The sequence below is a fragment of the Corvus moneduloides genome, chromosome 24, assembly GCF_009650955.1.
Source record: "Corvus moneduloides isolate bCorMon1 chromosome 24, bCorMon1.pri, whole genome shotgun sequence".
Classification (NCBI taxonomy): Eukaryota; Metazoa; Chordata; class Aves; order Passeriformes; family Corvidae; genus Corvus; species Corvus moneduloides.
In genome coordinates this window covers 753,850-777,881 of record NC_045499.1, presented here as the reverse complement: position 1 = coordinate 777,881, position 24,032 = coordinate 753,850, and the positions used below count along the sequence as shown (strand labels likewise).

General features: G+C 53.9%; 2 protein-coding genes across 3 annotated transcripts; one reads left to right on the top strand and one right to left on the bottom strand.

Annotated features, from left to right (window-relative positions):
- The first annotated feature begins 889 nt into the window (after positions 1 to 889).
- On the top strand, positions 890 to 7,703 carry ADIPOR1 (adiponectin receptor 1). 2 transcript variants are annotated; one of them, XM_032133029.1, is made up of 8 exons: positions 936 to 1,034; positions 1,170 to 1,411; positions 2,048 to 2,164; positions 2,779 to 2,950; positions 3,887 to 4,073; positions 5,084 to 5,271; positions 6,471 to 6,664; positions 6,962 to 7,703. In XM_032133029.1, exons 2-8 carry the CDS (start codon positions 1,238 to 1,240, stop codon positions 7,088 to 7,090), a joined length of 1,161 nt encoding a protein of 386 aa, XP_031988920.1. In that variant the 5' UTR covers positions 936 to 1,034; positions 1,170 to 1,237; the 3' UTR covers positions 7,091 to 7,703. The 2 variants fall into 2 exon arrangements, with proteins under 2 accessions (XP_031988921.1, XP_031988920.1); XM_032133030.1 differs by lacking the exons at positions 6,471 to 6,664; positions 6,962 to 7,703 and adding an exon at positions 5,654 to 6,462 and having other exon boundaries at positions 890 to 1,034.
- Positions 7,704 to 9,060: 1,357 nt separating this feature from the next.
- On the bottom strand, positions 9,061 to 19,557 carry TIMM17A (translocase of inner mitochondrial membrane 17A). Its single transcript, XM_032133031.1, has 6 exons — positions 19,452 to 19,557; positions 14,771 to 14,870; positions 13,284 to 13,347; positions 12,411 to 12,539; positions 11,753 to 11,863; positions 9,061 to 9,717 (listed from the first exon to the last, which is right to left on the bottom strand). Exons 1-6 carry the CDS (start codon positions 19,475 to 19,477, stop codon positions 9,647 to 9,649), a joined length of 501 nt encoding a protein of 166 aa, XP_031988922.1. The 5' UTR covers positions 19,478 to 19,557; the 3' UTR covers positions 9,061 to 9,646.
- Positions 19,558 to 24,032: the final 4,475 nt, after the last annotated feature.

The following is a 24,032-nucleotide window of genomic DNA, read 5'->3' as shown; positions in this document are numbered from 1 at the left end:
CCCCTACAAATCCCATGTCCCCTCTAAATCTTGTGTTCCCTTCAGCCCCCACACCACTCACCCTGTGGGGACAGCGGGTGACCCAGGTACCTCCAACCTTCCCTGGTGCTGCCAGCACCTAGATAATATCACGAAGGTCAGAAAATCCCTCCCCCATTTCCACTCCAGCAGCCCCCAAGAAACCCCTTCCAGCGGCGAGGACATGAATGATTGATGGGGAACAGGATCCACCATTGTGCCAGCGGCAGCCGGGAGTCTCCGGCTCTTCTCAGCCAAGGAAATGAAACCTGTGGGCAGGGAAAGACGAGCCGCCCCACCAGGCCGGGGTGACCTCGGCCATCAATTATTGCTGTGGCCATTCGGGGAAGCCCTCAACAGCCACACACGGGGCTGTTGGGACACAGGGACATCCCAGATGGATCACTGGGTCTGTTCCCTCTCGTTGCTGACTTTAGGAGCTCTCTAAACACAGAGTCATGTTAGAAAGGAGACCTTATTTATTCTGCATCAGGTGCAACGAGGAGGTTTCCACAAATCAAGCACACCAAGGGGTAAAAAGTTAAATCTTTTCTACAGTAAAATTTACATGAGCCCGCCTATCTAAAGCATATTCTTCGCCTGCCTAATGCATATTTATTTTGGTGATGTGACTTTACCCAATGCTTGAAACACAAAGTTCCGGGGCAGATAATTCACCTCGAAGGCATAGCCCCGGGGCCCCGAGGGGCGGTCCCGCCGCTGTCCCGCCGCGCCAGCAGGGGGCAGCCGAGCGCGCGGCCACAAAGCTGCGCCGGGCGGCCAGAGCGCCTCCCGCCGGCCCTTCAGCCGGGCGGCTCGGCCAATCGCAGCGGGCGGCGGCGGGCGGGGCGGGAGAAGAGAGAGACAGACAGCGGCCTGGACCAATCACAGAGCGCCATTCCCAGGGCGGGGCCCTGCGGGAGCTTGGCCCCGAGGCCGGAAGCGGCGCTGCGCGTTCCCGTTCCCTCAGCGTTGCTTCCGGTGCTGCCGCCGCCGCCCGCGGGATGTAGCGGCCGGTGAGGGACGGGCGGGGGAGCGGGGGGTCCGGGCGCAGCCCGGGACGGGCGGGGCCGCTGCTTCCACACCACCGGGGAGAGCCCTGCCGCCGGTTCCCCCGGTTCCAGTAACTCTGTGCTTCTTCCCCCCCCCAGCGCGGCGGCAGAAGGACGCGGAGGGACCTTCACCGGCTGCCTCGGAGCCGCACGGAGCCGCCGCCCCGATGGCGTCCCGCAAGGCCCCCGCCGGGGCGGGCAGCGGGCTGGCGGCCGCCGGCCGGGACCGGGATCGGGAGCGGGAACGGGAACGGGAACGGGAACGGGCGCATCTGGAGCTCGCCGAGCTGGGGCCGCTCCTAGAGGAGAAGGGGGACCAAGGAGGCACCGGCGCGGCCAGCGTGAGCCCCTCCGAGACCCCCGGGCGGCCGGGGATCCAGAGCCCGGCTCAGGCTCCTCGCTCCGCCCCCGCGGCTTATCCCGGGAATCTGCCCGTTATCCCATTAATAGCTGGGGGAGTACGGCTCCGTGTCGTTCCTGGGGCCGGTTCCTGCTCCGAGCCGCCCCAAACTCTGCTCCTGCCGAGCAAGCGTGGAGCTGGGATAGTCCGGGGGTCACCGGGATCGCGGTGTCTGTGCCGAGTGTTCCCAGGGTGTTTCCAGTGCCCCAGCATTTCCACAGGGCTGGGAATCTCCTTCCCGAACCCTTTTCCGTCTGGGCAGAGCTGGAGCTGTGCCGCGACCCAGAGCGTTCCCAGCTCGGAGCCGCTTCTGCTCGGCTGGGCCGGCTTGGGTTTCCCGTTCCAGCCTTGGTTATAGGGATGAAAATCCCTGGCGGTAATCCCGCCTTTCGACAGGATAAATCTGGGATTAGCCCGCCCCGGGTGGGTCAAGCAGCAGCGTGTTGCATAAACGAGGGTGACCGGCGGGTCCTGCCCATCCCCTCGGAGGGATGAAGCCCCAGGTGCTTTCAGAAGAGCAGGGATGATTCCTCTCCTGGGGGCTGGAACGGCTCCTTCCCGGCTCTTCTTCCCGCAGGCCGAGGACCCGCCGTGCCCGGCGGCCCGCGAGGAGGAGGAGGAGGTGGTGCGGGTGCTGACCCTGCCCCTGCAAGCTCACCATGCCATGGAGAAGATGGAAGAGTTCGTGTACAAGGTACTGGAGCCTGCGGCAATGCCCCGGTCCTGATTTTGGAGCAGATTCCCCAGTCCCAGGGCTCGGGGTGATGGGATGTGTCCAGATAAAGCTCCACGCGGCTGCAGTTGGCTCCAGCTCTGCTCCCAGCAGCGTTTCCCGGGAACGGTGTAGGATGGGGCTGGCCGGGATGGGGGCTGGCCCAGCCATGGTGGGCGAGGATCTGGGAGCAATCCCGCTGTTCCTGCGGGCCTGGGTGGGGCCCGGGAGCACCGCAGGGGTGTCACCCGGTGCCTGCAGTCACTGTGGCTGCTGTGCTTCTTCCCTGATCAAACGGGAATTACCGCAGGGAACAGACTGTGGGTGTGGAAGGGTTAAAGCTGAGGGTATGAATCGCCCCTGACTCCCTGGAATCACTCCCTGGGGCGAGCAGGAATCAGTCCCTGGGAGGACCTGGAATCACTCCTTGGGGGGCTGTGGGGAGCAAAGCGCAGGACGGGGGTGGCTCACAGGGTCCCACAGGGCACCTCATGTCAGAGAAGCCAAACTTCCTCTCCCCAGGGAGCATCCCAGGGCTGGGCTGTTCTCCGTGCATTTGGGGCTCTGGGCTGCCCTGATCCCCTGGTGTGTTGCAGGTGTGGGAGGGGCGCTGGCGCGTGATCCCGTACGATGTCCTGCCCGACTGGCTCAAGGACAACGATTACCTTCTGCACGGGCACCGGCCGCCCATGCCCTCCTTCCGCGCCTGCTTCCGCAGCATCTTCCGGATACACACCGAGACGGGCAACATCTGGACACACCTGCTGGGTGACTGGGGCAAGGGGCAGCTCTGGGGCTGGAGGGGCTCAGACCCTGCATTAGGGTCAGGACGGGCTCGCTGCTGGGTCCTCTCCATGCCCAGGGCTCCCTGTGTGGATCCTGTGCATGCAGTAGGATCGGACATGGAGTGCCTGGAGCTCCTGGAGCCCCTTGGGAGAGAGGGACCAGGGCTGGGCTCAGCCACTGCAGGAGTGGGATGAGGAAATGTGTCCTGGACAAAACAGGGAAGCGTCAGAGGATGTTCCTCTGAAATGAGTCCGGAGGAGGCCAGAGAGATCCTCTGGGGGCTGGAGCTCTTCTGCTCTGGAGCCAGGCTGGGAATGCTGGGAATACTTAGCCTGGAGGCGAGAAGACTTCAGGGAGAACTTAGAGACCCTTCCAGTGCCTAAAGGGGCTCCAAGAGAGCTGAAGAGAAGCTTTGGACAAGGGCAGGGAATCACAGGACAAGGGGTAATGGCTTCCCACTGCCAGAGGGCAGGGTCAGATGGGATATTGGGAAGGAATTCTTCCCTGGGAGGGTGCGGAGGCCCTGGCACAGGGTGCCCAGAGCAGCTGTGGCTGCCCCTGGATCCCTGGAAGTGTTCAAGGCCAGGTTGAACGGGGCTTGGAGCAGCCTGGGACAGTGGAAGGCGTCCCTGCCCATGGCAGGGGATGGGAACGGGTGAGCTTTAAGGTCCCTTCCCACCCAAACCCGTCTGGGATTCCATGACCCTGTGAAACACAGGGATGCTCAGTAGCTCTTTGCCCTGTGCCTGCCCCTTCCCTTGACCCCAGCCCTGCTCGTTTGCACTAACAAAGGCCTCAGCCAAGGACCCACTGTGGGCCACTGAGCACCCCTGGGATACATCCAGGACCTCTTCTCATCGTGGCTCTGCTGAACTCTCCCACAGTCCCCCTGACTTCCCGCTCCGTGTGTTCCTGCAGGCTTTGTTCTGTTCCTCTGCCTCGGGATCCTGACCATGCTGCGGCCCAACATGTACTTCATGGCTCCTCTCCAAGAGAAGGTGGTGTTTGGGATGTTCTTCCTGGGAGCAGTGCTGTGCCTCAGCTTCTCCTGGCTTTTCCACACTGTCTACTGTCACTCGGAGAAGGTCTCACGGACTTTTTCGAAGTGAGTCAGCATGAGTGTGGTTGTGTGGTCTCCTGGGAGGTTTTTGGGTTCTTGCAGCACTTCCTCTTGGAAAGCACTGCATTCCCAAATGTTTTATCCTTGGGGGAAGGGAGCATCCACCCAATCCAGCGTGGAACTGAGGGGGAACCACAACAGGGTTCTGGAGGGCTCTGCCTGAGCACCTTAAATCTGCCAGGTCAGGGGTGTCAGGTGCATGATAAATATCCTGGGGCCCTGCAGCTCCCAAGGGAACAGGACCCTGGCTTCCAAGGGAACAGGCTCTGTGCTCCCAAGGGAACAGGCTCTGTGCCCCTCGTAGGAGTGAAGTGAGGAGGAGTCTCGCTCTCACTGGGCAGCTGGGGGCCATGGCCAGTTTGGTAGGTCCCAGTTTACTGGATGCTTTTGAAAACCTCTGTTTTGGATCCAGTTTGGACTGAAACCAAATGGAAAGAAGGAATACAAACAGGATTCCCAGCAGAGTGGGAAGGCTGGTCAGTGGTTTGTGCCTCTTCCTGGGCTGCTCCAAGAGTCAAGCTCCCATCAGCCTTCGCAGTGAGGCTCTCAAGTGACATTCTGCTCCCTCATGGCTATTAAAGGCATTCATTTGGGTGCTGCTTGCTGGGAATCTTGCCCATCCCCTTTGCACAACCCCCAGAGACCCCATGGGATCCTGTCTCCAGAACAAACCCAGCAGGAATGCCCTCATGTTCCTGGGAAGGCAGTGGGGGAAGTGCAGGTGCTATGTTTTGGTGGTGAGATGAGTGGAGGATCACAGATCCATGTGCTCACGGATTTGTTCCTGGTGGTTTGAGCTCCAGCCCCCTCTTGCCCCTCCTCAGGATTCCTACATGCCCAGGCCCTTCCTCCTGTCGCACCTGGCCCTGATGGGACCCCAGCATGCCCCTCCTGCCTGTGACTGCACTCAGGTGCAGGCTGGGGAGTTCCCACACATGGAGAGGGTGGATTTTGGGGCTCACCTGTGGCTCTCTGTCGTTGCATCCTGGCTGCAGGTTGGATTATTCAGGAATTGCACTGCTGATCATGGGGAGCTTCGTCCCATGGCTCTACTACTCATTCTACTGCTCCCCACAGCCAAGACTCATCTACCTCTCCATCGTCTGTGTCTTGGGTATCTCTGCCATCATCGTGGCACAGTGGGACCGATTTGCCACGCCCAAGCACAGGCAGACCAGAGCAGGTAGGAGCTCCCTCCTCCCCCGAGTCCTGGGAGGCACTTTGGGCAGATTCCATTTGGGAAAGACTCTGGGCATCTGGTGGGTTCATTCCCCCTGAGCAGCACAGCATTGCAAGGAGCGGCCTCCTGCCTTCTCTTGCTGTGCTGGGGATTCATCTCCTGAGCAGAGCCTGGGGTTTGGAGTTTAAGGATAGCCCTGGGCAGGCTGGGGCTGTGCCTTTTCCGCCTTCCCTGGGAAGCAGTGGCAGCAGGAACCGGCAGCTAGGGCACAGGAGGAAGGCATCCCTGAGCTCTTCCCTGCCAGGGACATGCTGGCTGGTCCCTGCCTTCCTGGGGGTGGAGTGGGGGGCTGCCTCCAGCCCCACACCCCAATTTACCCCCACAGCAGGTCCCATCAGCCTCTCTGAACACCAGAAGACACGTCCCTCCCCAGCTCCCAGGGGTCCTGAAGCAAATGTCTGTTGGAGCACTGTCTTGGCTACATGAGTGAGGAGAGACCACGATGAGCCAGAGGCCACCTGAGAGCCCTCAGATGAGGGCAGGGGACAGGCAGGACTCACATCCCCATGGCTCCTCCCCACTGCATCCTGTGCCCCCAGGACGAGCAAGATCCAGCTGGGTGCCACCCAGAGCCTCTCCAGGCCAGTGTCACTGTTGTGCCACTTGCTCTCTGCCAACTCAGCAGAGGCCAGAGTTGAACATTTCAGCTGCTGCTGAGCTCCTTCCTCAGGAGCTCCAAGAAATTACTTTCCTGGAAGGGGTGGCTGTGTTCCTGGTGCAGTCCAAAGGGCTGGCACCTTCCAAAATGTCCATTCCCATAGCCAGGAGTGGGAGCTGCTGCAGCCCTGCATAAGAAATACTGGGTGGATTCACCCAGCAAGCACAGGGGTGCTTTGCCTGGGATGTGGAGCTGTGGATCCCCCGTTTTGTGAAGGATAAGGGCCACGAGGATTGGAGAAGTTTAAGGAGTGTTTGGACAAAGCTTTCAGGCACAGGGTGGGATTGTTTGCGGGTCTCCTGTGCAGGGCCAGGAGTTGGACACAATGATCCTTATGGGTCCTTTCCAGCTCGGGATATTCTATGAATCCAATGAAGAAAAGCTGCTTCCTTAACACAGGATGAGGGATCAAGGGGAGTTGGTGGGAGGAGCAGCTCCCACTCCACACTGAGCTCCTTTCCCTGACCTCCTCTCTGGGCCACAGGCGTGTTCCTGGGGCTGGGGCTGAGCGGCGTCGTGCCCACCATGCACTTCACCATCGCCGAGGGCTTTGTGAAGGCCACCACGGTGGGGCAGATGGGCTGGTTCTTCCTCATGGCCGTGATGTACATCACGGGCGCTGGGCTCTACGCCGCCCGCATCCCTGAGCGCTTCTTCCCGGGCAAGTTCGACATCTGGGTGAGTGTGGGGGTGAACGGGGTGTCTGGGGGCAGCTCTGGGGTCAGGAGAGGGGACACTGAGTGGCTGGAGGCTGGGGGTGTCCTGCTGTGCCTCAGCACATGCTGGCAGGCAGACCTTGAACAGGTGTTGGCATGGGCAGGGCAAAGTACAGGGTGGGAATCACTGCTGGGAGCAACAGAGCGGGGAGCAGAGGGCAGAGGACAGTCCTGGAGCAGCGAGGAAGAACAGGAGGAGGTGTTGACAGTGTTCCTGTCCTCTTTGGTCTTGTCTAAAGGCTTTTTTGCTTCCCTGCAGTTCCAGTCTCATCAGATCTTCCACGTGCTGGTGGTGGCTGCAGCCTTTGTCCACTTCTACGGGGTGTCCAACCTGCAGGAATTCCGCTACGGCCTGGAAGGGGGGTGCACAGACGACTCTCTCCTCTGAGAGCACCTGGTTTTAGTACAAGCTTCCTAAGTGCTTTTTAAACTCTTGTCTTTGCTAAAATCAAAGGAAGACTCAAAACCATTTGGGGTTCTTGGTTTTTTTTTTTTAAAGAAACAAAAAAATAAGAAACTGATAAATCCTTCAGCAAAGTTGTTGACCAAATCCTCACCCCCTTCCCCACGCACTGCGCTGGGGCTGCAGGGGGACTCCCGCCTCCTCCAGACAGTGTTTTAGCTGCACCGGGATCACCTGCTGCTCTGGCAGCACAGGGAACAGCTCCCTGCTCCTGCACAGCCGAGCACATCCTGCTCCTCACGCACCAGGAGTTCTGCATATCCCCCATGGCAGTGCCTGGCTGGGGCAGCCCCAGGCACGGGCACACACTCATGTAATTTAAAGTTTTAATTGTCCTGTTTTGTTTTGTTTTCCTTGACAAAGTAATGTAAACATAAATGAAAGAATATTTAATATTTAATACTAAGCTTTAAAATGATGCGCTGCCGCTGCAGTCCTCAGCTCCCTCACTGTCAGGAGGAGGGAGGAAGGACAGTGGTGTAGGGAATGTAGAGCTGCTGTAGCTGATTGAAATAAAAAGGTCAATAGTTCAGTGTCACCGCTGTGTCCGTGTCTGGTTTTGGGGAAGGGGGAGAGAGGGCTCTGGGCACCCCCAGGAGCAGGGCAGGAGCGCCCTGGGGCAGGGGGATCCCTCCAGCTGCAGTGGAGTCTGGACTGGGCTGGGATAAACGGGAAATTGGGGTGGTGTGGTGATGACAGGGTAGGAAACCCAGCCCTGGCTGGTGACAGCTCCGGGGCTGTGACTTCCCTTGGGGCTCAGCAGGGCAGGAGAGGTGTCACAGCCTGGCAGGACCATGCCAGAGGCTTCTCCTGGTGCACAGGGGACAGTGACTGTCAGGGTTTTAGAGGGGCAGAGGCCAGCACAGTAAAGCCCAGCTCAGGCAGCTGAAGGCCACTGCCTGACCTAGGGGTGAGGGAGCAGTGTGGGCAGAGCCACCACAGCCCCTGTGCCACCTGTTCCTGCCCTCCCCCACAGGTGGGGGCATCCTTTTGCTGAGCTGTTTGGATGTGGCCCAGCTTTGGAAACCCCCCAGGCTGGGGCTGGCGGGAGCCCCCAGCACAGGCAGCAGCAGGTCCTGCATCCCCCATCCCACCTGGGCAGAGCCTGACCAATCCTGTATCCCACCTCTCACCCAGGCTGAGCCTGCTCCCAGACACAGCACTGCTGGCAGAGGTCACCCCGTGCTCCAGGAGGTGACATGGATGAGTGTCCACCCCGTTCCAGCAAAGCTCCATGATGCACAGCCAGGCCTGGGACTGGCACCCTGGAGCTCCACATGGATCTGAACAACACCCGACTGCTCCCCCTCTGGAGGTTGGGAAAACACCAGGGATCTGAACATCCAGGTTTGGATACTCAGGGAATCTGCAAGTGTAATTGTCTCTCAGAGCACAGACACTCACCTGAAAACAGAAGAGACACCACCCGAGTGACACAAATAGAGAAAACTGCCTTCAAAATCTGCCCGAGGAACCAGGGAAGTGGCAAAGCAAGAAGAGCCTTTACACACACACACAACACAAACACACAAAAGGCACTTTTGTGTGTAAGGGTTTGAAAATTACAAACCAGTGGTAACTCTGAGGGATGAGACACAAGCCCTGGTAGTCCCGAGGTGATTCTGGGAGGCAGGGGGGTGGAAGATGTCCCTTCTAAGGACACAGGAGATGATCAGGCTCTCACACGTGCATGCACACCTCACGCAACTCTAATCTACCCACGTGTCAACATTACTGTGAGCACTTCTGCTCCTTCCATCCTCTGCTTCCACTACATGACTGACTTGGTTTCCTCCTCCCTGGGCAGAGGAAAAGCCAGGACTGGCTCAGATAACATTACTCAAGTCTTTCTGGATACTGTATCAGGAACTGCCAGCACACAATAGCATCGTTAATTAATGAGTTGCAACAGAAGACGCTGCTGGATGTTATTTTGTAACTGCTGGCAAGAAGGAAGGGGCCTCCACGGCTGCAGTTTAAGGACAAAACCGCAGAGCAGATGTGGTAACTCTGCTCAGGCCAGGATCCGAGATGAAAAGCAGGAGGCTGTGCTGGCAGCAGGTGCAATGCTTCCCCCTCCAGCCCCATAACCTAAATCCAACAGGGAAGAGGCTACCTTCCAGCTGTGTTCACTGCAGGTGCGACATCCCAGAGGAGACTCCAAGACTTTCACTCCAGTCTGTGTCCAAAGGATGACAAGACTCTCTTTGGTCCTTGTCTTAAACCTCCTTGTATTCTACCAGACATGTGTAACATTACAGCAACGGAATATATCAGGAATAAATAGATTTTCTTTTCTAAAAGTTCTCCTGAGCAGTTTGACATTAAGAAATGCTGCAGGTCCTCCTGGCATGGTGTGTAAGGGACAACCACTGCTGTTAAGTACAAACCCCCTCCGCATCCTCCAGGTGGGGACCGCTCAGGAACAGGGAAGGAAGTGGAAGAGGAGGAGGAAGAGGAGGAGGCGGTGGCTGGGAACCATCACTGGTACTGTCGGTAGTCGCTGAACGGGGGTGGCTGGAGCTGGGATGGATCCTCTGACAACTGTGGGCCTGGAGCAGGGACAGGGGAAAAGGCAAATGAATACCAAAAGACAAGAGATTCTTCCTATTAACAGGATTCACAACTGGTTTGTTTATATAAATCCCTCTTAAAATTAATCATAAATCCCGGAATGGTTTTGGTTTCATAAAAAGTTTCAAAAATTGCATAGAATCCCAGACTGGCTTGGGCTGGAAGGGACCTTAAAGCTCATCCCATTCCCACCCCTGCCATGGGCAGGGACACCTTCCACTGTCCCAGGTGGCTCCAAGCTCTGTCCAACCTGGCCTCGGGCACTGCCAGGGATCCAGGGGCAGTCACAGCTGCTCTGGGCACCCTGTGCCAGGGCCTCCCCACCCTCCCAGGGAACAATTCCTTCCCAGTATCCCATCTAACCCTGCCCTCTGGCAGTGGGAAGCCATTCCCCCTTGTTCTGTGACTCCTGGCCCTTGTCCAAAGACCCTCTTCAGCTCTCTTTTAGGAAAAGTACACTGTGCAAGCTGCTCCGAAGACAAACCACTTCTCTCCAAGTTTCACAGAATCATGGAATTGTGGAATGATTTGGGTTGGAAGGGACCTTAAAGCTCATCTTGTTCCATCCCTTGCCATGGGCAGGGACACCTTGCACTAGACAAGGTTTTCTAGCACGGAAATGAACTAGAGCAGGGAGAGGGAAATCTTTCCAGTCACACAAAGCAGCTGGAAACTTGCACATTAGTGCCCTTGAGGTGACCTTGGCCCCTCTAGAAAGGTTTAACCACGGTGACTTGCCCAACAATAAAGCAACCAGTGAAACGGAACAAGTGTGGAGTCAGCTTCCTGATCCACTGCCTGCTGCTGGAGGGAGCAACACAGCTGTGGTGGGACAATCCAGAGAGAATTAATCATCATGGACAGATGATACACCTTCTCCAAGGCAGATGAATTTTAAAGCATCTTTAAAGAACAGAAATTGTCATAGTTTAGGTTGGATGAAGAATATTGGTGAACAAACCCAGAAGAGGATTCACTTGGGAAACAGTGACCTACTACTCATCCAACACTAGCAGTTTGTGTTCTTCCCAAAATAAGGTGGAGCATTTATCCTACAATGAAACGCTGGGAGAAGCTACCAGTGTTAAGCCTGAAGAGCAGAAGGCTCCAGGGAGACCTTAGAGACCCTTCCAGTGCCTAAAGGGGCTCCAGGAGAGCTGGAGAGGGACTTGGGACAGGGGCCTGGAATCACAGGACAAGGAGGAATGGCTTCCCACTGGCAGAGGGCAGGGTTAGATGGGATACTGGGAAGAAATTCTTCCCTGTGAGGGTGGGGAGGACCTGGCACAGTTTGCCCAAAGAAGCTGTGGCTGCCCCGTGCCTGGAAGTGTCCAAGGTCAGGCTGGATGGGGCTTGGAGCAACCTGGGCTAGTGGAAACTGTTCCTGGCTATGGCAGGAAGTACAATGAGATGGGCTTTGAGGTCCCTGCCACCCCAAACCAGTCTGGGATTCTGTGACAGAGATATTTAGGATTTTCCACGGGAAGCATTCACACAACAGCTTCTGACTCAGTGAGAGCCCTGCTTGCATTTTACTTGGGAAAGAAGTCAGGGATGCAGATACTGAAGCAGTTTAGAAGAGAATCACCACCACGTTTTTTGGAAATCGGTGTATCTGTATCTCCCAGGTCTTTATCATCTCTTTTACCCCAGAGTTCTCCACACAGACCACGGCCTGCCAGAACCACCCCTCTTTTCCACAACTTGCTGCCTGCCATTCCCTCAAACCATTGTGCCCCACCCCTGAGTAAAACCCTTCTGCCACCATGTGCCAGGTGTGTGGCAGAAGCCAGGGACAGCAGGGACATCCCTGCTCTCAGCCATGCCACCTCCAGTCTCCCAGCAGGAAGCAGCTGGTGATAACCTCGTGTCATCAGCACCTGCAGCTCCTCCTTGGCTTTCCACAGCCTCAGGAGCTGGCAGGGCAGTGCAGATTCACTCTAGGATAAGAAGATGACTGCCAGGGGCACATCAGCAAAGCAAATCCTTGTGACACATCCTCTGGCTCCTTACCGTTTGGGAACTGTGTGGAGGCAAATCTTGTCAGCAGAATTCCTGCTCCTTCGATCAAGGCCAGGAGAATTCCTCCCATCGCAGCAGATCCGACCATGGCAACAGGGCCATCTGGGAATGAAAAGCACAAACCAATGCTTTTCATTTCTTTGCTACATGTCAGAATCTACTGAATCCTAGGATGGTTTGGGCTGGAAGAGACCTTAAAGATCATTTTGTTCCACCCCCTGCCATGGGCAGGGACACCTTCCACTGTCCCAGGCTGCTCCAAGCCCCGTCCAACCTGGCCTTGGACACTGCCAGGGATCCAGGGGCAGCCCCAGCTGCTCTGGGCACCCTGTGCCAGGGCCTGCCCACCCTCTTCATGCAGTCTTGACCTCTCCTAAAGCAGACTCAGAGCAGTAATTTTGCATCCATTAAGCTGCATTAAAGGATAATTACTGGGCAACTCCCTCCGCCCTCCCTTCAAGGAACACCAGGAACATTTGGGAGCCTGATTATTACTTTCCTAAGCAGAGGAGAAAAGCTTCAGATTATTTTTCAGCATCTGAGACAGCAAATTCCAATTTGGGTGCCACAGACTGTTGCTTTGCTATAACAATGAGAACTGTACGTTTAGAGAGCACGAGGTTTTCAACTGATATCCCTAGTTTCTTACTTCTTGCAGCTAAAATGGCTCCAGTCAGGGCTCCGCTCGTGATGGAATTCCAGGGATCTTCCTTCCCTCTCATCCTGACCATACTGCAGTCAATCATGGAGAAGAGACCTCCCCAGACAGCAAAACTCCCTGTTCCAAATCAAACCAAAGCCACTTTGGAGAGAGCAGAGAAGCCAGTTGTGCTGCACAAGAGGTGCTGTGGCATTACTGTGCTCTCTTTCAGACATGAAGTAAATTCTAACTCATGAAGAACCAAATACAGGTTAAAATAAGTACAGGAAAATTTCCGACTTGTCATTATCCCCCTCTCCCCCCATTTTATATATAATCTCACTAATCTACAATTAACTACAGAAAGTTTATCAAACTGTGATTATAATGGAACTTTCATCCTAACAAAGTCAGATTAGCTAAGGGAACTTCCAGATGTATCCCTTTTTAATGTATTTCCTCACAGACAATGATGCAGAGTCATGTCACACCTCACACCACACCCACCCCTGCTCCTGGGGCCTCAGGAGCTCCTACAGCACATGCAGGGACACCCCCAAGTTCTATTTTTGATCCAAGCTGGATCACTTCTTGTAATGAGTTAGTTTTATCTTAACCCCCTGCACACCATGAAGAGGCTCCAGGGAGCTCTGCTGTCCATGACCAGTTATTACTGCTGGCTTATCACTCCAAGAACACAGACTGTTTCCTCCCCAACCAAACTCATTTTGGATATATCAGAACTCTATTTACTCGTTGCTTGGGCCAACAAACCTGCTGAGACCCTGCTCAGGTGTCAGTGCACCTCCACCATGTAACATTTCCAAACTCTGTTATCTGCCAACAGTCAATTCTGTGCAACAAAACCCCAAAATTCATTACCTCCCAGTTGTGGAGCTCTGGTTTTAATGGCTGTCAAACTGCCACGCAGCCGGTGGTTGACACCCTAAAATAAGAGAATTTAGTTAAAATAAAACAGTAAAATCTTACAGCCAAACTGAGTCTGCATTGCAAAAACCTGCCAAAGGTCCAACACCCTTCTGAGCCCCCTCAGCAGCTTGCGAGGAGCTGAGACAAAGTGTGCTTTACACCTATTTCACTATTTATCACTCCCTTACAATATTCCTGTCAGGTACATATGGGAATTACAGTTACCAGGCAGGAAACAATTTGGGTTCACAGTCTGAGGGGCCCAGTGTGACTGAAGGAGACATTACAGTAACATTTTAGCAGGATAAGCAGTGATTTTTCATATGTATCATTTTTTCTTCCTATCTGATGGGCAATCCCACTAGCTGCGCCACTTCAGTCATTCCTGCAGGTGGAATATACAGTCTTTGTAGCCAAGAGAAGCGAAGTCATGCTGAGCCTTCCAGAGTCCAATACTCAACATGTCACCCAGGACCTCACAGAACAATTACACATTTTCCCACACTTTAACACAGTTTAAAGAATATCCACCAAGTTTTATTTTTGTTACAATCACACAGAAGTGAGGATAGGTATATTTAGCAAGTCCAAAGCAATATTAAGAATCTAATTAAGCACACAGTCCTTTTCAAGTGAAGTGTCTGCAGGATCTGACTAGTTCGGAAAGTTAATTATTAAACCCACCTCAAACCAACAGCTAATTGTCAGAGTAACATCAAAAACACCTTTTATATGAAGTCAGAGAAATTTTAAAGCAAATGTTCAAGTAGCAATTAGATCTTAATTTATCAAATGTCTCTGCAATGGGTTTATAGCCAAAATTTTGCAGCAGAAGTCCTGAAAGTGAAAACCAACTTGCATCAGCAAACCTTCACTGCCGTGTTTACTCACTCCTGCATTGAAACCAAACCTGAGCACTGAAAAACTGAGTTAATAAAAAGGGCAATGATTAAATAAGAGATTAATTAAAGAAAACTATACCTTTTAATATAAATCTGAAGGAGAAAAAGACTCTTTCATTGAGTCATTCCATGTTTCAAAAGAAAGGAAGAGGCCAGGAAAGGCAGGAGAGCCCAGGCTTCATGTCCCTCCATGCAGACAGAACCACAAGCAGGAGATCAGCCAAGGTGGATGTTTCCTGCTGCACTTCCCCATCCCAAGGGAAATGTTCATCACTTAGGGAGGAACAAGCTACCAGTATCCCATTGTGGCCACCAGAGCAAACGGGGAAGCAGCAATTTTATCCCAAAAAATGAAGGACCCCACAGATCTTGAGCCAGGACAGATTCTCATGGTCTGGATTAACGATGTACAGGTCTTTAATCAGCCCTGCGCCCTGCACAGGGATTTCTTCTCCTTGCCCTTCACTGCCACGCTCCCTGGGGAAGGACAGTGGAGGCAAGAGTGCAGTCCATGCACCTTCAGAGCATTTTACTCACCACTGGGGAATTTCGGAAGCCTTTGATAGCCTGGAAAATGCCCCCTCCTATGGCCCCCATGGTGAAGGCCCCTCCGCAGTCATCCACTATCCTCCAGGGACTGGAAAGAAAAATAGAGATGAAAATATTAAATCCCATCATGTTAAACAGTGTAAGTGACTGGGATGGATCCAGCACTTCAGCACTGGTGTAACTGGGGTGAAGATAGAGCCTGGTGGCTTTTCTGTTTCACATCCAGCTCACTGAGCAGGCAGCAACAAAGAAAACAAGAATATTACAGCAAAACAAACTCAACCTTTGCCAGAGTCTCCTGGCCCACTTCCCTGGAGTGGGAAGTAGCAATTATACAGAAATGCCTGAACTCCTCACACAAGGCAGAGACATACTTCCATCATGGAAAACTCCTGCAGAATTCCAGCTCTGCCCTACTTACATACTGTAAATAGCTTTAAATTCCCTGATCTCATTCTTCTCTTGACCTACAGAGAACTGAGGTAGCAAATTCCATGAGACTCTGCTCCCAGTTGGCACAAGACACATTTTCTTGAATCATTCGCTCTTTTCATTAGTTCTGCTTATTTAAGTGAGACTTCAAAGTTACCTTTGCTGAGCTGGAAAGGTTTTTCCTCGTGCACTCTGGATCTTTGAAGTCCACCCAAACAAAACAGAGATCCCTTCAGAGGACTAGCAGCCACAATTCCTGCTCCAACATCACAGAGCAGCCAGGAAAACCTTCCTGCAGCACAGGCTGTCAGCACCTGCCAGGGGAGCCTTCATTTGGCATTCAGAACCTCTGCCAAGAACTGGAGCCTTGCAACCCTAAACCAAACTCCTAAACTAGGTGAGCTTTAAGATGCCATTAACTTCTGTTGTCACTGTGGGTAATTTCAGAGCAAAAAAACCCAAAGCTGTTTGGTTTCTTTCATCTTGTATTGAGATCTTCCAGCCAAGCACTCAGGTAATTTAACTCCTGCACTGCCAACAACCAGAAAATGCAAAAATCAGCCTAAAATAGCATGAAGGTCACAAATCTGAGCACCATGGCAAGCTCGGTGTTTATGTCAGGTAGGAACATCAATGAGTATTTCCTATTTCACTTGGAATGTCATGTTTCTGTTCCTGAGGACCCCCTACAGCTTCCAGCTCCTGCACATGAGGACACTATCCCTGACCTGCCACCTCCCCACCTTACAGACCTCCTCTAGCGAGGGGTGACAAACCTCCCTCACTGTGCTGCAGGCTTTGCCACATAGTGTTTTGTTCCTGAACAAAGTATCTCTAATTTGCAGTCCCTCCTCCTGCATGTTCTCCCCGGCTCCTCACGTTCATGACCTACTTCCAAATCTCCTCCTGCACAGCCAGCCCTGCCCCCTTCCCAAGGGAACTCCTGTGTGCATAGGTCACACTCAGTGCTGCCTTCGCTTTTGTACCTTGGATCCATGGGTTGTTCCCAAGGCACCAGGAGCCCACCCAAGTGTCACCACTGAGTGTCCCCAGTGACAGCCACATCCAGCTCCCAAACCCACATGGCCTCAGGAAGCAAGGCAGTGTACTTTATCCTTCATCATCTCCTGTTTGTCTGCCCTGCCTGCACATGGTCTCGTCCTACCTCATTACAACCCCCTCAGCCCTGACTGCATTCAATAATTCAACAGTTTATTTTCCTTCTGCTCTTTCCTGCACCAGGTAAAGGTTCCAGGCACACTCTTGTCTGAGATGCCAAGATGAAAAGCAACTCAAGTCTTTCTTCTCAGGGATTTTTTGTTGTTTTGCTCTCACATCTCCTGTGCAGATTTTGATCTCCCCTGTTATGAATAACACATCTCATCCCAATTCTCTCCCTTTGTTAATTCTCAAAGAGTGATCTTTTTAAAAGGCTTTTTGGAAACTTAAATGGATTATGTAAAGCGGGCGTCCCTTATGCACAAAGTCAAGGAATTCCAATCTACAAATCATGGCTGCTTTTTCCCGAAGCCTCTTAATGAGACCCCAATCACGGAATGCTTCCCTCTTTAACCTCATTAGCTGTTACCTTTGGGCTTCCTAATTTTCCTTTTAAACTACTCTCCAAGATTTTCTGAGCAGCTTTTAAATGAGAGAACCTCTTTGATCCCAGCACAGCCAGCCTGTGTGTCAGCTCCTCCAAACTCCCTCAAAGCTGACACAAAATATGCCCAGCCCTGGCACTGCTTGACCTCATAAAGAATTGGAGGAGAAGAGATTATTCCATTGTTAATCTGGCACTTATCTACAAGCACGGTATTACTGTTAATTGTTTCCCTGACTCTGAGGGAAGCCCCAGCTGCAGGGAAATGACATGTGGATAAGGTCGGGTCCCTGATGGCACCAGAGATTTCTCAGAGATGAAAAGAGCAGAGGGCAAGACTTCACTTTTCCCAGGGCTCCGGGGCAGCCACATACCAGCTCTGGATGCCTGAGAGAGGGGTGAGTCCTCCCTCCAAGCCCCACGGCATCCTGCAGTTCTCCTGACAGCTGGAAAACTACTGGAATCAGAGGCCACCACATTTTAAATGAACAAAGGGCACTTTTCTCTGTGCCAGTGGCTCATAGAGAACCCGCCTGACCCCAGGATAGCAGCTCCTGGGGGCTGGGTAACTGGGTGACCAGCAGCAAAGGGGTCAGAACAATGGAGGACACCAGCAGCCCCCCATGGCTTGGCAGTGAAACATCTCTATTGCACAGCATTAAGGACACAGGTTCAAGCTGTGCCTGGGGAGGGTCAGGTTGGATATCAGGAGGAATTTCTCCACAGAAAGGACTGTCAGGCATTGGAAGGGGCTGCCCAGGGAGGCAGTGGAATCTCTGTCCCTGGAGGTGTTCAAGGAATGACTGGATGTGGCACTCAGTGCTCTGGTCTGGTTGACAAGGTGGGGATAGGGCACAGGTTGGACTTGATGGTCTGAGAGGTCTTTTCCAGTCTCAGTAATTCTGGGATTTCCTGGAGCCCACAGCAATCTTTTAATAAATACAATTTACTCTGCTCATGACCAGACTTTATGCTGTAAAAAGGCAGGGGTGGCATTTATGGAGAAACTTAATACATGTCAGCAGAGCAACCTGCAACGTTTGGGAAAAGCCTCATGCACAGTCACAGATCTCTATCTGCAAAGGCAAGCAGAATCTCAGGACGATTTGGGCTGGAAGGGACCTTAAAGCTCAGACCATTTCACCCCCTGCCATGGGCAGGGACACCTTCCACTAGCCCAGGTTGCTCCAAGCCCCATCCAGCCTGGCCTTGGACACTTCCAGGCACAGGGCAGCCACAGCTTCTCTGGGCAACCTGGGCCAGGGCCTCCCCACCCTCACAGGGAAGAATTTTTTCCCAGCCTCCCATCTAACCCTGCCCTCTGGCAGTGGGAAGCCATTCCCCCTTGTTCTGTGATTCCAGGCCCTTGTCCCAAGTCCCTCTCCATGCTGAGAGAGAACTCTGCCCAGGATTCAGTAACCCTGCACCTGAGCTTGCATTTAATCCGTTTATTACTACAAATACAACCTTTGACTTGCAACCAATGTGTTTGTGCAGGTCTACAAAGACAGTGCTGAACCATGACAGGATTCAGACACTGCCAGTTTGCCATGGAGAGGGCCAGGGGGCTGGGCTAGGCTTATGGAAATAGGGAAGGAGAGGGGCAGGGCAACTGGGGGGTGAGGGGAGCCTGGGGAGGCCAAGGATGAGGGGAACTTGGGGGCTGAGGGGAGTTTGAGGATGAATTAAGGGTGAGAGAAGGCTGAGGAGGGGATGGGGGAGGCTGAGGATGGAGGAAACTGAGGATGAGGGAGAGAACTGAGAAAGAATTAAGGGTGAGAGAAGGCTGAGTGGGGTGTGGGGGAGGCTGAGAGTGAAGGGGGCTGTAGATGAAGGAAGGCTGAGATGAGGTGCTGAAAATGGTGGCACTGAGGATCGGAGGGCTGTGGATAAGAGGAAAGACTGAGGACGGGGGACTGAGATGGTGGCTGAGGGGGGACTGAGAACTGGAGGGGCTGTAGGTCGGGGAGAGACATAAGGCAAGCTGAGAATGAGGGGGGATTGAGGATGGATAGTCTGAGAATGACGAAAGGACTGAGGATGAGGAGGGGAGCTGAGAATGAGGAGCCTGTGAATGAGGGAGAGACTGAGAATGTGAGCAGCTGAGGATGAGGGGGGATTGAGGATAGGGAGGCCGATGACGGGGGGCTGAGGCCGAAGGGGGTTGAGGATGAGGAGGCACTAAGGATAAGGGAAGGCTGGAAGGGAAGCTGAGCACGAGGGACAGAGGTGGGGCTGCGAATAAAGGGGTGCTGAAGGACCGAAGCGCTGCCCGACGTGGGACCGTCACTGCAGCGCCCTCCGCCCCCGGAGCCGCACGAGCGGCGCAGGCCGCAGGGCCCCGTCGGCTCCTGGCCGCTCCGGGAGGCCGCGCGGGGGTCGGCAGCGGCGGGGTTCGGCTGCCCCGGCCCCGAGCGGGCCCCGCGGAGCGGCCTCCGCCGCTTCCCTCAGGGGGCCCCACCAAGGTCAACCCCGCCCCTCCGACGGGGAGCGGCCCCGGGCGCGCCCGCAGCGCTCCCCCGCCCTTTCCCGGCGCTTGCGGATCCCGATCCCGATCCCGATCCCGATCCCGATCCCGATCCCGATCCCGATCCCGATCCCGATCCCGGCCCAGGCCCGCTCCGCTCCCCTCACCAGGGCTCGCGCGCGTACTCCTCCATCTTGCGGGGCCCCACCACCTCCCCGCGCGCGATTGGCTGCGGCGGCCGCACGCCGGCCAATGGCAGGGGAGGGCGGGACGAAGCGCGAGGCAGGGCGGTGTCTGCGCGTGCGCCATGCCCGGCCCCGCCCCCTGCGCTGATTGACAGGCGCCGTGATGGTGGGCGTGTCGCCGGGCCGTGAGGGGAGAAATCCCGGAGCGGGGGATGCATTGGGTGGGACGGACCTTAAATCTCATCCAGCGCCACGCCCCGCCCCGGGCAAGGATACTTCCGCTATCCCAGGCTGCTCCAAGCCCCGTCCAGCCTGGCCTTGGACACTACCAGGGGTGGGGCAGTCACAGCTTCTCTGGGCAACCTGGGCCAGGGCGTCCCCGCCCTCACAGGGAGAGGAATTCCTTCCCAATATCCCATCTAAGCCTTTGTCAGTGGGAAACCCTTTGTCCTGCCATTCTAGGCCCTTGTCCAAAGTTCCTCTCCTAAAAGTTCTCTTTTAGGAACAGTACCTGTGCAAGCTGCTCCAAGGACAAACCACTCTGCTCCAAGTTTCATGAAATCATGGAGTAGTTTGGCTTTGAAGGGACCTCAAAGCTCATCCTGTTCCATCCCCTGCCATGGGCAGGGACATCTTCCACTGTCCCAGGTTGCTCCGAGCCCTGTCAGTCTGGAATGTCAGGGCCCAAGCCCACACCATTCCCGATGCTGCTGCAGGAGCTGGGCTGACCTCGCATGTCCCAGGGGATGCTCCTGTGGCTCTGTGTACAGCTGGAAGCGGGGACTTGACATCCCTTCCACCAGGTCAGTTCCCTGGGCAGGCAGAGCTGGAATGCAAAGAACAGTGTCCGTGATGGCAGGAGATTCCCGGGCAGCTTGCAAAGCTCTCGGCACAAGATGAGGCTGTTCCCTCTTGTCCCATCGCTTGTTCCCTGGAAGCAGAGCCCTACCCCCACCTGGCTCCACCCTCCTGTCAGGGAGTTGTGGAGTGCGAGAAGTTCCCCTCCCAGCCTTCTTTTCTGCCCTGGAGCCTTGCCCCGTCCAGTGGTTTGCAGCCACTCGAAGTTCTAAATTGCTTATTCTTTTCTACTCCTAATTTAACATTACACGCTCTGCTGTCCTGTAAGGGCAGCAAATCATTCGGTGGCAAAAACTGAGTGCAAAACAGGTTGTTCTCCAACAACTTAATTGTTTTAATATGGCTGAAGCACCAGGAAGGAGCTAGAATGCTCCACCTGCTGTGTTGGGTTTTGATGCTTTAAAAGACTCCTCGGGTTTCACGAACAGGTGTGTTTGACCTCATTTAAGGTGGGGGGTGGGAGTCATGCAATTTTGGAGATTCCTGGGAGGTGCTATTGTGGCTTCTGCTTTGGCCAAGAAGGGGAGATGGGAAAAGTAGGAAATCGTGGCCTCTCTCAGCCACCAGAGCAGCTCTCCCCACTCCTGTGTTCTCTGGTACTGCTGTGGTTTCATCCCCCTGTGCGGGGCAGTGGTGCGGCAACACCTCCAATCCTGGGGTCAGTTCTAGGCCACTCAATTCCAGAAGGACACTGAGGGGCTGGAGCACGTCCAAAGAAGGGAACGGAGCCGAGGAAGGGTCTGGAGCACCAGGAGTGGCTGAGGGGCTCAGCCTGGAGAAGAGGAGGCTCAGGGAGGACCTGCTCACTCTCCAAAGCTCCCTGAGAGGAGGGTGCAGCCAGGGCAGGGGGGGAGGGGGTGTCAGGCTCTACTCCCAGGGAACAGGGACAGGACAAGAGGAAATGGCCTCAAGCTGTGCCAGGGGAGGTTCAGTTTGGATACTAGGGAAAATTTCTTCCCGGAAAGGTTGATCAGGCCCTGGCACAGCTGCCCAGGGCAGTGGTGTAATCACCATCCCTGAAGGGATTTACAAAACATGTGGATGTGGCACCTGGGGACATGGGTCAGTGGTGGCCTTGGCAGTGCTGGGGGAACTTAGAGGGCTTTTCCAAACTCAACAATTCCATTATTTTGTGACTCCTCCCATACTGGTCTGACCCTGTTGCCTAATGAGTGGTATGTTCATTAAATCAGGCTGAATGGTCACTCTGGTCCTGGCTTTCACAAGCTGTGGGAGAGCTGGTGAAACACGGTGACTCCATGAGGTGCAGGAGCTTCAGCATCACCCAAAGGACTGGGTGGCACCTGTGGGACAGGCTCAGGGAAGATGTTCAAGGGCTTTCTGGGATTTCTGAGTTTCCCCAGGATTTGGTTCATTTCCCAAAATATATAGTCTTCTCCACTCTTGCTGTCGTGTGAGCATGTGTCTGAAGAGGAGGTTTTGGATAAAGATGCATTTGGTTTGGGAGAGATGTGACTTCTCTCACTGGCCACAAGACACCCACTGCCTGTTGTGGCCAGGCAGGGAAACGTCACTCTTCAGCAAACAGCTTAAGAAATGATAAAAAGATCAGTTTTCAACCTCTCCTCCTGTGGGCTCTGAAGGAAAGGGAAAGAAAACAGACTAGAGGAATCCATTTAAAGTTCAGCTGTCCTTTATCAGCTAATAGGGAAAAATAAAGGCAGATGGATGGTCCCAGGTGGCAATGAGAGAGGTGGGGGCACGGAAGGCTTTCTCAGCTCTGCCAGAGTTTGTAAATATGCCTGGAAAAGCTGCTTAATCTGCCTCTGTCTCTGTCTCTCCTCTCTAATGGCTTGTTGTGGCGCTTCAAAGCGAGTGGTTTGGAAATATTCATTAGTGCCCTCGAGGTGTTGGTTGCTATGGAGATGGGAACCCGATAAATCCAAGACTGACAGATTCAGAGCTGCCAGGAGCTCCTGAGTGCCAAACTACACCGTATCCCACTGCTCTGAACCACACAGGGCCTGGACCATTTCTCTGATGAGGAGAGACTGCAGGAGCTGAGCCTGGTTAGTCCTGAAAACACTGAGAGGGGATCCCATCAATCCAGACAAATATCTCCAAGGAGTGTCAGAGGATAGTGCCAGACTCTTTTCAGTGGTGCCCAGTGACACGATGAGAAGCAATGGCCATAAACTAAACCACAAGAAGTTTCACCTCAACATGAGGAAGAGCTTCTTTCCATGGAGGAGGGCAGAGCACTGGAACAGCTGCCCAGGGGCAGTGGGGAGTCTCCTTCTCTGGAGATACTCCAAGCCCACCTGGAAGTCTTCCTGTGTCACCAGGTAACCCTTCCTGGGCAAGGGGGTCAGACTGGGTGATCTCCAGAGGCCCCTTCCAACCCCAACAATTCTGGGGTTCTGGGATTCTGTACTTCACTAATCCACACTGTGGTGGCTGGAACCAGCTCTGGAGCGTGGCCCAAGGGTCCCCAAACATATCCCCAGTCCCAGTTGTTGGTAGCCCATGAAGAACCAGTCAGTGCAGACATATCCAGAGCTCCTCTTATTCGGGGGTGAAAATACAAAATTTCTTTCTGGTGTTTTCTTTCTACAGCCTCAAGAACCCTGTGGAATATGGTCTGACAGAACTGTGCCCATATCCCAGTTAAAAACAGCTGTGTGATGGTAAAGATAAATCACACTGAGACCATCCACTCTAAACTGTGACAAGTTTAGGATGTCCCCTGCTTCTCTCCCAGATCTTCTGCTAATGTAGGAATATTCCCCCACAAAAGGATGCTCTGTGCTACCTCTGCCCAGCTCTGTGGTGCAGGGGAGGAGTGCGCAGCAGGTGTGGACTCCTGGATCAGGAAAGGATGGGTGATACTTCAGGAGAGACTTGGAGTCTCCCAGGCCACATTCACAGCTTCTTAGGGAATTTGGCACATGGTACTTCTCATCACAAGAACTGAGGTTCAGGAATGACAAAATAGAGATTTTATCAAGGTGTTGATAGTGATTTTATTCTGTTGAAAACCAATTTACAATATGGGATAGTTTGCAGTGATTTACTATGAAGGAAAGGCAGACAGAGAAAATTCCAGATTTCCTTTTTAAGTAGAAGAATTCTTTCTCTGACTTAGCATTGCAGATTGTCCCTGGGGCTGTCTGCATGTCCTGTCCCTGGAGCCAGGGTTGGCACACCTGGGAATGCTTGGATTGTTCCAAGAAGAGGCAGACACAAAGACATGATTCCTCACTGCCTTTTTGTTGTGCACTTTCCAGTTGGGAAATGAGCTTCCAGTTTGTTGCTCATCTCTTATAAATACTTGATGACTGAGCACAACAATGCCCTAGAAATACTGGAGGGTTGGACATCTATAGAATAGCATCATGGACTTGTTTAGGTTGGAAAAGATCATCAAGTCCAGCTATTCCCCCAGAACTACCACTAACCCAGTAAATTCCTCCAGGGATGTGGATTCCACCACTGCTCTGGGCAGCTGTACTAGGACTGGGCAATCCTTTCAGAGAAGGAATTTTCCCAATATCCAACCTAAACTTCCCCTGATGCAACTTAAGGCCATTTCCTTTTGTCCTGTCTCTTGCTCCCTGGGAGCAGAGCCTGACACCCACCTAGGTTCACCCTCCTGTCAGTTAATTTCTTCCATCCCCAGACTCTGTAACTCAAATGTCTCTTCCAAAACACACAGTGTTAAAACATTTCCAGCCTTGTATCCTG

Excerpts from the sequence above, each read along its gene's own strand:
- ADIPOR1 (XM_032133029.1), top strand. The coding sequence starts at position 1,238 with ATGGCGTCCCGCAAGGCCCCCGCCGGGGCGGGCAGCGGGCTGGCGGCC. Across the intron at positions 1,412-2,047 it reads GAGGCACCGGCGCGGCCAGC|GCCGAGGACCCGCCGTGCCC; the intron begins GTGAGCCCCTCC and ends TTCTTCCCGCAG. Across the intron at positions 2,951-3,886 it reads CATCTGGACACACCTGCTGG|GCTTTGTTCTGTTCCTCTGC; the intron begins GTGACTGGGGCA and ends GTGTTCCTGCAG.
- TIMM17A (XM_032133031.1), bottom strand. The coding sequence starts at position 19,477 with ATGGAGGAGTACGCGCGCGAGCCCTG. Across the intron at positions 13,348-14,770 it reads GCTTCCGAAATTCCCCAGTG|GGTGTCAACCACCGGCTGCG; the intron begins GTGAGTAAAATG and ends CTCTTATTTTAG. Across the intron at positions 11,864-12,410 it reads AGCCATTTTAGCTGCAAGAA|ATGGCCCTGTTGCCATGGTC; the intron begins GTAAGAAACTAG and ends TTTCATTCCCAG.